The following is a 13,041-nucleotide window of genomic DNA, read 5'->3' on the forward strand; positions in this document are numbered from 1 at the left end:
CCCCCCCACATAACAAGGAATAATGGACACAAATTATTGGAGAGTAGGTTTAGATTAGACATCCACAAGAACTCCTTCACAGTCAGGGCGGCTAGGAGCTGGAACCAACTTCCAAGGGAGGTGGTGCTGGCTCCTACCCTGGGGGTCTTTAAGAGGAGGCTTGATACCTACCTGCTGGAGTCATTTGAGCCCAGTTTTTCTCCTGCCCAGGCAGGGGGTTGGACTTGAAGAGCTACAAGATCCCTTCCGACCCTACTTCTATGATCTGTGAATTACACGGTTATCTTTTTTCTTTCTGTTTTTTTTTTTTCTTTTATTTAATGCCTTTGGAGTCCCCTTTTGTCAAAGGATCTACAGAAGGAGGGAAGCAGTTTGTTAACTGGGCGGTTTAATGCCATATGCCCATCGGTGCTGATGCTAGTTTGAAGAGCATCCTGTATTATGCTATAGTATAAGATGATAGCATTTTTCCTTCTCATTATATCCAATCATATTTGGAAAAAGTTTTATGCGTCTGGAGAACGCATAAAACTCAGTTGCATCCATGCAGTACAATGCATTGTACTCTCAGTTTAGCACCTTTGCAATTGTTTCCTATGTATTTCTAGCAACTAATTTCTTGAACTACTGGCGCCAGGGACTCATGTCATATCATTTGGAAGCTGGGATCTCAGGCTTTCAGGTGGTACAGAGCTTTTAGTTCTTGTAATCTCTGATCTTACATTGGTGTCAGACTTTGGTTAACAATGTTTTTTTGGCTCTGGTCCATGACAAAGTATGTCAAGCCCTGAGCCTCAAAGTAGTGCAATTTAGTACCTGTGTTTTCCTGCCAGCATATAGATACAATCTGTGTTTTTCCCGCCAGACATGTCTGGAGTACAGACCTTCACACAGAGTGGAGACACAAATTTTGTTTCCCTTCTATTGTGCCTCTGCTTCAGACAGACCCCTTCCCTCCCTTTCTCTAGGCAGTCCCTTGTCAGATGTGGTGGCATGCCCCAAATATCTTTGAATTTCTATAACTATTGTAGGAACAATTTTTGCAGTGAATCTTCAATAACTTGTTACTTGGGTAAATGGAAAAACTGCCATTTTAAGACTGTAGCTGTTGGTTTGTAGCAAGGTTTTTAAGAATAATTCAGAAACCATGATTCCTTTAGCACTTTTTAGCGTTCTTGGCTCAGTCTTTGATGTCTTTGAATGTTCATTCTTGCTGAAGTGTCACAATTATTTTTGTGAGCAGGAGTTTGCAGTTCCTGATTATCGTTCTTCTCATCTGGAAGTCAGTCAGGCAACTCAGCTTTTGCAACAGCAACAGCAGCAGCAGCAGCTTCGGCGACGGCCTTCCTTGCTTTCAGAATTTCACCCGGGCTCTGACAGGTGAGGGCATCCTGTCTTTAAAATGTTTAAAGATAAAAGGTATCGGTAGCAAGCTAAATGAGACTTCTGTATAAATTGTGTATTTATAACTAAAAAGTTTCAACAACTTTTGCTTGAGAACTTGGTCTTATGCTTAATGTTCTCCATTAATTAGGTGTTGAGCTGCTATGCTGTTTGACATCCTGATAGGCCTACTTCACTTAAACGAGTGGCATAATTCTCAAGCCCTTTGGCTCAAATGAGATGTTTCGTTCACAGACAGGAAATGATGGTTGTGCTTCACTTTCCCTGTACCTCCTTCAACAATGCTTTCTCAGCAAGCAACTGAGAACGCAAGGGCATATTACAAACTAGTATTATAAGAATATTCTGGGCAAAAGTGTGTAAGTTTTTGTTTCACTGAGCTACATGGGTGAGGGGGCTTACACAGCAACACTTAAGAGTCATCATTATTTCGACATTGTTTTTTTATATTTCCTAGATTCCTTTTGAATAAAATTCATAAACCTGAATATGTAACTGAGTATTTTTCTGTCAAGGAAAGCAGCATCCAAGTGTGGTGCAAGAATACAAGCTAATTGCATTGTCCGTGGGGAGGGGTGGGGAGAATAAAAGGAATTTGTCATTTGGTCTTCTTGGAAGTCACTTTACCATCCATTTGGAATTGGTTGCTTTTGGAACAATTTTACCAGTTTTTTTTTTTTAATGCCAGTTCTGCCTGCATATAAGTAGAGATGGCTTCTTTTGGTTCCACTGGTTTAACTGTGGACAAGTAGAGTTTAGAACTATAGCTTGTTGTTGCCATGAATTTGTCTTGCCAAGTCAGAGAAGTTGGTATAATTTAATTTTTTGTTCACTCACAGGTATAATTACATTCTGATGTACAGATTTATGCATGTGCTACTCCTTGCAGTGAGAGAGAACTGCTTTTCTGTCTTGGTTATATACTAAACTTCAAACCCAGTGCCATACCTGATTGCTCATTCTGGTCACAGTGTAGTGAGGGAGCCACTGCTCATCATTATTCTGGTGATAAATACTATGTAAATACTACTCTGGCTCTGGCTGCTAGTTAGAGTATTCCCAGAAATAAGTGCATAATCATGGGTAAAGGATTAACCTGTTGTCTTCATTTTTCATCTTCCTGAAGATGTCAGTTGGATTCAGTTAATGTTACCCCAAAAAAGAGTGGCTGTAAGGCCTTTTGAAAACCCTATATCAGGTAACAGAAGTACAAACGTTGATCTGAAATTGTGCAAAGCTCATTTGCTAGTCTTGGCAAAGTACAGGAACTGACATCTCTTCTGTAAAATACCCTGAATAGGTGATAAAGCATGAGAGAGACCTTTTTTGAGAACTGGTGCAAAGCATCTAATGAAGCTACTCTTTTACTTCAGAAAATGACCAGGAGTCATCTCCAAATAACTTTCAACTCCATAGCAGAAATGCTAGAGTGTTTGTCACAACTGAATTAGAGAGGGAGTGTTGAAGCAAGTTGCCAAGTAATCTTTGTTTGCTTTCATCTATATTTGAAACTTTTTCAACAGGTAAAAATGAACTAATTGAAGTGCTGTGTCTTTCCATCGTTCTTATGCAGTGCAAGATTAAACTAACCAATCTGAATTTTGTTCTGCTTTGCACCAAACCTTTCTTTTAAACACACTTTTAGCAGTGGCATAAACTTCTGTTACTACTTTAGTGCGATGGAAATCTATTTTAAATTGTCCTTTTGTAGGTTGAAATGAACTTGGTTATAGATAGTTTTTTAATTAAAAATCTTATGCTCTCAGGGGTATAGGTATATTTTATTTTATAAAATAAAAGCTTGTGGTCTAGAATTACACATCTAAAACTTTTGTCTCCTCACCATTTAAGCTGTGAAATATTAAGTGATTTAGTAAAAGGTGATGAATTAAACTGAGCACCAAATAGGGTTCTCTTGAATAGTAAGTACATTTAAAAAATCTTCCATATTTTAGGCCTCAAGAAAGGAGAACTGGATATGAGCAGCAGTTTCATCCAGGTCCATCACAGACAGATCATGATTCTTTGGACACTAAGCGTCCACGTCTTGAACAAGTTTCTGATTCCCATTTTCAGCGTGTCAGTACTGCTGCTGTCCTACCTTTAGTACATCCTCTGCAGGAGGGATTGCGCTCTTCAGATATTAAGAAGGTAAGATGATTTTTATGGTCATACTGAAGGCATGGTCTAACAGCTTAAAAATTCAGTTGGATGGCCGTTTTTATTTCAGAGATTACTGTGGTGAATAAAATAGTATTCAAATTGAGTTGTCAAGAAGGTGAACAGTTTGCAATCAACATTTGGCATATTGACTGTTCAGTATGTGGTACCTGTTTTTTTTAACACACACAGCGTGCAAGTTAAGAGTAGAATTATTGCTAGTCATGTGTTTTGAAGATGAGGAAAAAGGCATTTTGTTCAGTTACATAATATGTTTGCAGGTTCATTGTTTCTAGTGTAGAATTGTAGAACATGTAACTTAAACCAGTCTTTTAAGTTTTCAAGAACCGTGGTCTAGATTCTTTACTATTTTCTATCACTGGGTCTTGCCAGAGAAAGCCACTCAAACCTCACCTGGAAGTTGCTGAGTACCCATATTTCCTCTCATTTAAATGGGACTGCAGAGAACTTTGTACATACCAGAATTACACTCCAAGCTTTCAAGCAGTTTCTTTAAATTTTTCTTTACAAACCTTCAAAATGCATGTTTGCACATGATTTCTGAATGAGCTGAGCTCCCAGTTTAATGGAATGTGCCAGGTGCTTATCGTTTTAAAGAAAATCAAGGCATTATTTGTGGTGCCTCTGTATGTATCGTTTCAACAGGTAAAAGGCACCAGATTTCTAAAATCAGTATATTTTTATATTGCCTTATTTATTCTGCTTTTCACAATCTTTGTACAGCTAATATGTGTGAACTAAAGTTAGGAAATCATGTCAGTATGTGATTTCTTAATAACTTGCTCTGCTGCATTGTAAAGATAAGATCAAAGTGGGATTGGAAGAATCAAGCAGATGCATGCAGTGTAATGTTTTCACTTAAATGTGAATGACTTTTATCTAAGTATTATACTGACATGCACCTTCTCAGTTGTACACAATTTAAAAGTACCTTGAAGGAAAATCGAACTAAAGCACGTAATTTGTTTCATTGAGACTGGCTTGAATGAGGGATGCATTTTCCAAATTAGTCATAGCTACATTCAGGGTTTCATCATATTTCACTTCAAAGGTTTACTCAAATGTTCAATGCATGCAAAATTGAAGATAGGCCCTAACATATTGTTGCTGAAATGTAAACGGTGGCTACATTTTTAGGATGTATTTTAACAGGGTAACTTCCTGATCTATTCCCATTAATTCAGGGTTGAGTGAAATTCAAGGCAACTATTATTGTTTAATAATTTGGGTATACATTTTCAGTTTCTCTTTTGCTAGCTCACCATCAAGTAAAAATTACAGACTCATCAGGGGAGATCAACAGCAAATAGGTAGAGCCCTTTTGTCCCCAGCACCACCTGGGGTGACAAGGAACAATGGTAATAAGCTGATGGAGAATAGGTTTAGGTTAGAGATCAGAAGGCAATATTTTACAGGTAGGGTGGCCAAAATCTGGAACCAGCTTCCCAGGGAAGTGGTCCTTGCCCCTACCTTGGGCAAATTCAGGAGGAAGTTGGATGATCACCTGTCTGGTGTCTTGTGAACCCAGCATTCATTCCTGCCTGTGGCAGGGGGGCAGGCGAGATGATCTGTTCAGTCCCTCCTGACCCTAGCTACTATGAAAAATACCCAAAACAGAATATTGTCAGAACTGTAGGCATTTGTTTAGATCTATCACGGTGTTAGTGATGTACAAGGCAGTACTACATACAGTTGAAAGATCTGGTTAAGTTACAGTTTGAGAACTACCAATACTTTAGCTGCATACTACCACGTGTGAAGATAAGTCCATGCAGCTGACTTTTTATCAATTTATTTTATTTTAGGAACCAGCTTTTGGAGGCAAGCATGAAGGGCCATCTTCTCCCATCCCTGGTCAGCCATGTGGAGAGGACCAGAATGCTTCACCTTCAAAACTGTCGAAGGAAGAGCTTATACAGAGCATGGATCGTGTAGATCGAGAAATTGCAAAGGTGGAACAGCAGATCCTTAAACTGAAGAAGAAGCAAGTAAGCAAGCACCTGGATACCAATTACAATTACTGTTTCTTTCTGTTGCAAAGGGCAACGTTAAAATAAGATACGAAGTAAATGAACCAAACACCTTTTTTAAAACGTATGGGCTAAACTTGTGGTCTGTTAAAACCTCTAAATGGATTGAGTGTAATATTCCGGTTCATAAATGCTACCCTCTTTACAACGTCCTGGTAAAAATTATCCTGAAATGTTAAGAATAAATTACTGAAATGGAAGAATTTCAGTAGGATTTGAATCTCCAGCTCTGTTACCGCTATGTTACTTCCCCAGTTCCCACCCCCCAGTATTGTAGTATAGTTTATCAAAGTCAGCTTTCCATTAATCACTTTGCTGTAAAGTTGTCTTGACTGTTAGCAACAGAGTGAGTGAGTAAGTTTTCAAATCCAGTTTTGTGTCATGGTCCTGCAAGAATTAATCAGCCTTGCATTTTAATGAGCTAGAAAACAACCTGAATTAGATCAACAAAAGAGCATGTCAGTGGCCATCTTGACATGGTACTGATGTAGGAGCACTTACTTTTTGGCCACTTTCTCCCTTTCTTGTGTACAAAATGAATGACCTACTGTGGTGTCACAGCTTTTTGTGAATATTCAGATAATAAGACTATTAGCAAATTCCTTGCTGAAAAAGTGTGTGTGTGTGACCTTGAATTTCAGTAAGCTTAAGCTTTAGACTCAGTCCAACTTGGTACGTGAACATGCTTCATGTGGCATTTTGTGAAGTTTTAAAAGCTGATTTTTTTTCATGTAATCTTACAACATGATATGTCATACCTTGGAATGTATTTTATTCTTTTATTGTGTATTTCTGGCTTGTACAAGGGAAGGCTATTAAAGCATAACGATGAAGTTGGCATCGGTTTGAGTACATAGAAATACTTTGAGATGAAAGGAACACACAAGTGTAGTTGCTGTGAAAAATAAAAGCACCAATTAACTGGCTGGTTGATTCCCTTTAAATCTCTCTGTGTTTTATTTTTGCCATAAAGTGTCATTTTAGAATGGGTATATTTCTGTGGAATTTTAGGATGACAGTAACTCTTAGGATAGCAAAGATGTTGACAACCAGAATTTAAAATAATTTATTCTAGCATATTGTTGGATTTACCACATTTGGGGATTGTTGTGCTGCAAGAAAGTTTGCAAAATTTTGTGTAACTTAAGTATTTTTGGTTGAAAGTTTAAATATCAGTCATTTGAAACTGAGTTGGTTGTTTGACAGTTCAGACTTAGAAAGAGTGACTTCACTAATATTCGTGTGCACGCAGTTTTAAAAATCTCCCATTGGCATTAAACCCTGATCCGTCATACCTTGCAAGTTAAACAGTGAAATGACAAGCACAGCAAACTGTTGATCACATGCATATTTTATCTCTGGTGACTAATTACTGGTTAGGGTAACATGGTGCGGATGGCTGATTTTCTTTCTCTCGTCTCTTAGCAACAACTTGAAGAAGAAGCTGCTAAGCCTCCAGAGCCAGAGAGGCCTGTCTCCCCTCCTCCAGTGGAACAGAAACACCGCAGTATTGTCCAAATTATTTACGATGAAAATCGGGTAAGCTTTTTATTCTGTGTATTTATTTTTTTTAGGTTGGTTGACTGAGCATGATTATGCATCTTATCCATTGTGCCAAAATTCATTACATCACAGTTCACCTTTGTAAATACGTGCAGCCTTTTCACTTCTAACATTGGGCATTTTGATAATTTTTTTCAGTCAAAGTACTTTGTCATTAAAAAAGAAGTTATTGCTTGCATGATATTTTCTTTCCTCATCTCCAAATATTTTAAACCCAGAAGGTGTCTAGAAAATAGTGTATGAAAAATGAGTCTTTGACTCCTCCCCCTCTTCACCAGATTTGTGCTTTGATATGGTTTTAGTGCCTCAGGGAATCTGATCTGAATTCCCTCTAATCACAAATCCTGGCAGGGCTGACTGACAGTGTCTCGTTTAAATTTGTAGGTGAGTAAATCTGGGTGTGTCATGTGGTCTTTATGATTTTTATATAAAATCTGAGTTCTGACACGTCATGGTTTGGGAGAGTAGATGAATGTAAGAATGAAATATTGGGGCCAACTTCAAGAGATACTTGTGTTGTGTAAGTGGCTAATAAGGTACAGGAGTTGAGAAATGCCCTTTTTGTACCAGCTGTGGTTCCCTGGGCCCCAAACTTCCTGGACATCTCAGAGTCCATTTTCACCCTATCGTAGTTCTGTGGTTAATTGATTGTGGGGAGGGGGGTGCCTGAAGGTTTCTTCTTGCTTGGGGTAGTTATTTGGGTAAATTATTAATGTGGTTAATAGTGCTTGACATTTCCTCAATGCACCAAGTCCCATGAAGCAGCACGCACAAAACTTAATGACTGAATATGTGTAGCGAATAACTTAATTGGCTGTTCTGGTTATCAGCCAGAGATTTTTAAATACATTCATTTTGGCCACTGATGACCACATGCTGAGGTTGCTTTGGACCACTCTACCTTCTGTGTCAGTCAGCAGACAGGGAAAGCCTTTTTGCCGTATGGTTGAGGGCGTAACATCATGATTGAGCAGTTAGTCAGTCACCTTTGCTGCGTCTTCTTTTGCCTGACTTGCTCCTTGGGTTACAAAGTGGTCTCCCATGGGGAAGATGCCAAAAATGAAGCATTACTGAACTAGGTTTAAAATTACTGAGATTTGCTCAATTTTATGTTTCTCCATTATTTGTTAGTTAGGACATAATAAATTTAACAGTGTCAAGCGGACTTCTGACTTCTAGAAGAAAGTTAATCTTCATTAATTTTTTCTACGAATAGCACTATTTACACTTTGCAGAAAGGTACCTCTTATTGCTTCCTGCTTATTTCTAGGTACCTCTTCCTGTTTTGTTTAAAAAAACAAAAACCAATATAAACACAGAGTGATCAGCAAGCAAGAAACCATAACTTAAATAATCAGTTTTAATCTTGTTTCACATTTATGCTCTTTGTTTTCTGAAAAAGAGTTTGATTGTGACTGGTTTAAAATTGCTGAGACTTGGTCAACTTTGCAAGGCAGGGACTGTGTTTATTTTAGGGCTTCTGCAAAGCTAAGAATATTGATGCCCAATACAAATAGTTGTGTTATCCAGAGTACAGATACTATGAATTTATTTCTACAACACTTGCTAAACAAATGTTGTGACTGTGTACATAATCTGTGTTTGGGTATCACTTTTTCTGCAGTTGTGCAAGAAAGTAGTTTTCTTTCACTAACTTGGTTAGAAATTGGAAGCTGTGTTGGAACAAATCTTGGGGCTTTTTTTTTTTAATGCTCAACTCCAGTTTGATAAGATTTAGCTGAAATAACAGGGGTAAAGTTCAGTCCCAAAATGTGTTTTCAAACCACGCAAACCATTTTTACCAGGGTAATACTATAACATTTGCCTGATATATAATTACTTTCCACAGCTGTGGATTCCAAAATGTTTGTCAGTTTTCTAGGTTTAGAGTAACATGTAGAAAAGTAGTAAAGTTTAGCAGAACATTCTTTCTAAAAATAATCATTTTCGTCTTGCTTTGTGTGCGCTTGCTGGCATGTTTGCCCCTTGGGACCTCATGTAGACGTACTTATAGGGAGGACGTGGCTTAAAATTAATGTATTGGATAGTCTTAGCCTGTCTACCAAAGCAAGTCTTTGGAAGGATGGGTAGAGATAGCAGAGTCTAATTCAGCTCTGTTTCCTTAGGAACAGGACTGTTTTTATAGCTTCGTATTATAAGTGAACGTTTTGTAGTGGCTGTTCCGTAGTAAGCACTGGTAGGACAAAGTCTGTTTTGCATCTGCCTTTCTTTCCTTTGGTGTATGAGTTAATGTTGTCTTAAGCTAGCCTTTCTAAATTATGCTTCTCTGCTATGGAGGACTTTTCTCCTTTTTGGGTAAGTATGTGTAGGATTTCCTCCAGCGTGATAGCTTACTTTTTACATTTAGAAGAGGAGGGTTCCTACTCAGAGGGGCTTGCAATGTAGAGTTACCAAGTAGATTGTGTAGCCATGTACAGTGTATGTATGAATTTGCCAGACTTGCTACAGACAGGATGGCAGAAGTAGGCTGACAGACTTAAATATGGAAAGGATAGAAGTTTTGCAGATGAGGTCAGGGGAAGATCTTGTGCATTTTTGCCAGTTTGCATTTTTAATGTTTGCAACTGCTTTACTATTTATTTAGACTATACAAACTGATCTCTTACAGAAAAAAGCAGAAGAAGCTCACAAGATTTTTGAAGGTCTTGGTCCAAAAGTTGAACTAGTAAGTCCGTCCTGCCTCTGGCTTTTTGTGTATCTGGCCCTATGCCTGTCCACTTCTGGACATCTCAAACATCAGCTGATGGGTGCATGCCTGGGGGACAGTAGAGTTGCAATGCACCAGAAAACATAAAGTAGGCAGCGCTTTATAATTTTTAAAAAATACCCTTTTATAATCTTGTTCTTCTGTACTCACTGGAGTGGAAACAAGTCCAGTGTTTTTAATGTGTTTACCAATTTGCTTTGTAGCCACTTTACAACCAGCCGTCAGACACAAAGGTGTACCATGAAAACATCAAAACGTAAGTATTGGAATTTGTATTCTTGCCATAAAAGTCATGGAGCTAAACAGTGTTTTTTTAGAATTAAAGTTTTTTTGTTACTTTATCAGTGTTACAGAGCGAGAATTGAACTTAAAAGGACCTTTTCAATTTTGTTTATAGTTTTCTAATTCATTTTAAAGTACTAGTTTTTGTATACAAGTCAGTACTGCAGCAAATAGGTTGCAAACACTGTAAGAGAAGGAAATACACTTCCCTTTGGAATCAAAAAACAGAATGTTTTAGGCATTGTAAAAGATATTTTCTCCAGAACTGAACTTTAAGACCAGAGTAGTTTAAAAAGACTGTCGCTTTCTTCCTTGAACATGTTTAGCAACTTCTAAAACCTTCCCTACTGGTAATAAAAAATAGGAGTTCTCTTTGTTGTACAATGCTGTTGTACTTTCTGTGACAGGCTGTGATTGTATTCTGCATTTCTCCATTATTTGTTAGTTTAGACGTACTGAATTTAGCAACATCAAGTGAACTCCTGACCTTTCCTAGAAGCAAGTTAATCTTCATTAATTTTTTGCCATCTTTCTACCCATAGCACTTTGATGCGGAAGGGTACCTCTTATTGCTTCCTGTTTATTTCTAGGTGCCTCTTCCTGTTTTTTGTTTAACCAGACAACAACAAAACCAGTATAAACACAGAGTGATCAGCAAGCAAAAACCCAGAACGTACATAATCAGTTACCCAGTACACAGGAGGATGCATGATATAAACATTCAAACAACTGTCTAGCCTAGCATCCACTTACTGAAATTTTAAATTTATATATTATATGAAGAATTGATGAATGATGGCCATTTTATTGGTGGCTTGAGTTAAACTGATTTTGGGCAGAAATTCAAGTTCAATTTAAGGAAAGCTGCATTAAATGTTTTGGATACATAACCTTTTCACACTGAAACATTTTGTATTTAAAATAGTTTTATTAAAGGAAGTATCTAGTTTGTTTGTTTAATGGATTTGCTCTTGAAGAATACAACAAGATCTAGAGCATGTTATTTAGAGCTTCCCATACCTAGTTTTTATTCACAGCGTGGAGTAGGAAAACGAGCTTTCCTGTTTTGTGGGGAGGAGGTGGGGTTCCCTCCACTCTTAGTCAGTTTCTCAGTTTTGGATGAACTGTTGTTGCACTTGGCTATGAAATGAAGGAAATGTGCACTTTGCACCTGCAAAGGAGGCTACAATAAGAGAAGGCTGAGGGGGGATCTAGTGGCCTGTTACAAACTAGTCAGAGGGAACCAGCAGGCGTTGGGGGAGTCCCTGTTCCCCCAAGCACGACCAGGGGAGACTAGAAACAACGGTCACAAGCTGGCAGAGGGTAGGTTTAGGTTAGATATCAGGAGGCGCGACTTCACGGTCAGGGCGGCTAGGGCCTGGAACCAACTTCCAAGAGAAGTGGTGCTGGCTCCTACCCTGGGGGGCTTTAAGAGGAGGCTGGATGAACACCTTGTTGGGGTTGTTTGACCCCAGTACTCTTTCCTGCCATGGCAGGGGGTCGGACTTGATGATCTGCTCAGGTCCCTTCCGACCCTACTAACTGTGAAACTATAGCTGTGAAAAGCTAGTTTATCCCTTCAGTAAACACTGTTTTCAAGAGCTTAGCTAATGCCTTCCCCCAGTTCAGTGGTTTAACTTTTCTTTAAAACTTTGTCAGCATACATGCAGTACTTTAATATTTTTATTTAATTAAAAAGATTTTAATTCATTAGGCCTCAATATTAAGTTCTCACAAATCATGTTTGATTTTGTTTTCTTTAAAAAAAGCAAAGTGAAAGAATATGTGTTAACTAAAACTGTCAATTAAAAATAGATTTTATCCAGCTTGTTCTTTAGTGTGCCCAATCATTTCAAGTGCCGTGCCTTCTCAGTACTGACATTCTCTACTGGAAGGCAGTGATGCCTTCCCTCCCGCCTCACACAAAATCATAGGTAAAAAATAAAGGGAGATGTCAAATGCTCATGTGGTTGCATCAAAATGATTAAGGATTTAGCTCCACGTTTCTAGGGATGTTGTGGAATAACAGTGTGACCTTCAACTTGTAACAAAGCAACCTGTGCCTCTTTCCAAAATACTCTTTCAAGATTCCTGTCTCATCATGTGTTATTCCAGGGTTGTATGGCTACCAAACAAGGTTTGCATTCCTTTCAAGTTGCATTTGCTTTTCTAGTACACCCAACTCTTTGATGGCTGAGTACAATAGCATGATGCTACTGTTGGCAAGACAATGTTTGTGTCCTAGGCAACATGAGAATAATCTTATAAATCTGTCTTCTGTGATTCTTGTATTCTCTATTCTCTTTCACCTGTATTGTAGGACCAAGCAGTTGCAAGTGTAGCCTAAAGATGTTTGCTTAAACTATGTTCTCTTTCTTGACATGGTTTCCAAAGAGACTCGTTGTATTAGTCTCTCATATTGCCACATCACTCTTACGAGTGTAGCTATGTGGAGGCAGTCCAGTTGAGGAGAAGAATTATTGTAGACAAGTAATCACATTTTAATGTGTGGTCATCTTAAGATTTGTTAAGGTTATTTCCTGGTAGTTAGTACACATTAGACAAATGCTAGGAGCTTACGTTGGCACATGTTAATTAATGGGGTAGTATCCTGGTTTGAAGTCAGCTTGAATACGTAACTTTGTTTTTTGTCTAACATCATCCAGATCAGAAGCCCTACCATGGCTCGTTAGATTATAGATTTCATAGACATCATAGACATCAGGTCTGGAAGGGACCTCGGGAGATCATCGAGTCCAGCCCGCTGCCCAAAGGGCAGGAAGTCAGCTGGGGTCATAGGATCCCAGCAAGATAAGCATCCAATTTACTCCTGAAGGTGTTCAATGTAGGTGC

The 13,041-nt window shown here is 38.4% G+C and overlaps 1 protein-coding gene across 4 annotated transcripts in view; it reads left to right on the forward strand.

Annotated features, from left to right (window-relative positions):
• Positions 1-13,041, forward strand: part of NCOR1 (nuclear receptor corepressor 1) — a 98,909-nt gene that overhangs the window by 22,290 nt on the left and 63,578 nt on the right. For all 4 annotated transcript variants that reach the window (XM_019545761.1, XM_019545762.1, XM_019545763.1 and 1 more), the window contains exons 3-8: positions 1,244-1,380; positions 3,360-3,555; positions 5,391-5,573; positions 7,041-7,154; positions 9,808-9,864; positions 10,110-10,162. In XM_019545761.1, the coding sequence (XP_019401306.1) occupies positions 1,244-1,380; positions 3,360-3,555; positions 5,391-5,573; positions 7,041-7,154; positions 9,808-9,864; positions 10,110-10,162 (740 nt within the window). The remainder of the gene's footprint in view (positions 1-1,243; positions 1,381-3,359; positions 3,556-5,390; positions 5,574-7,040; positions 7,155-9,807; positions 9,865-10,109; positions 10,163-13,041) is intronic.

Source organism: Crocodylus porosus, unplaced genomic scaffold (assembly GCF_001723895.1).
Source record: "Crocodylus porosus isolate Cpor-Errol unplaced genomic scaffold, CroPor_comp1, whole genome shotgun sequence".
In the NCBI taxonomy this organism is placed as follows: Eukaryota; Metazoa; Chordata; order Crocodylia; family Crocodylidae; genus Crocodylus; species Crocodylus porosus.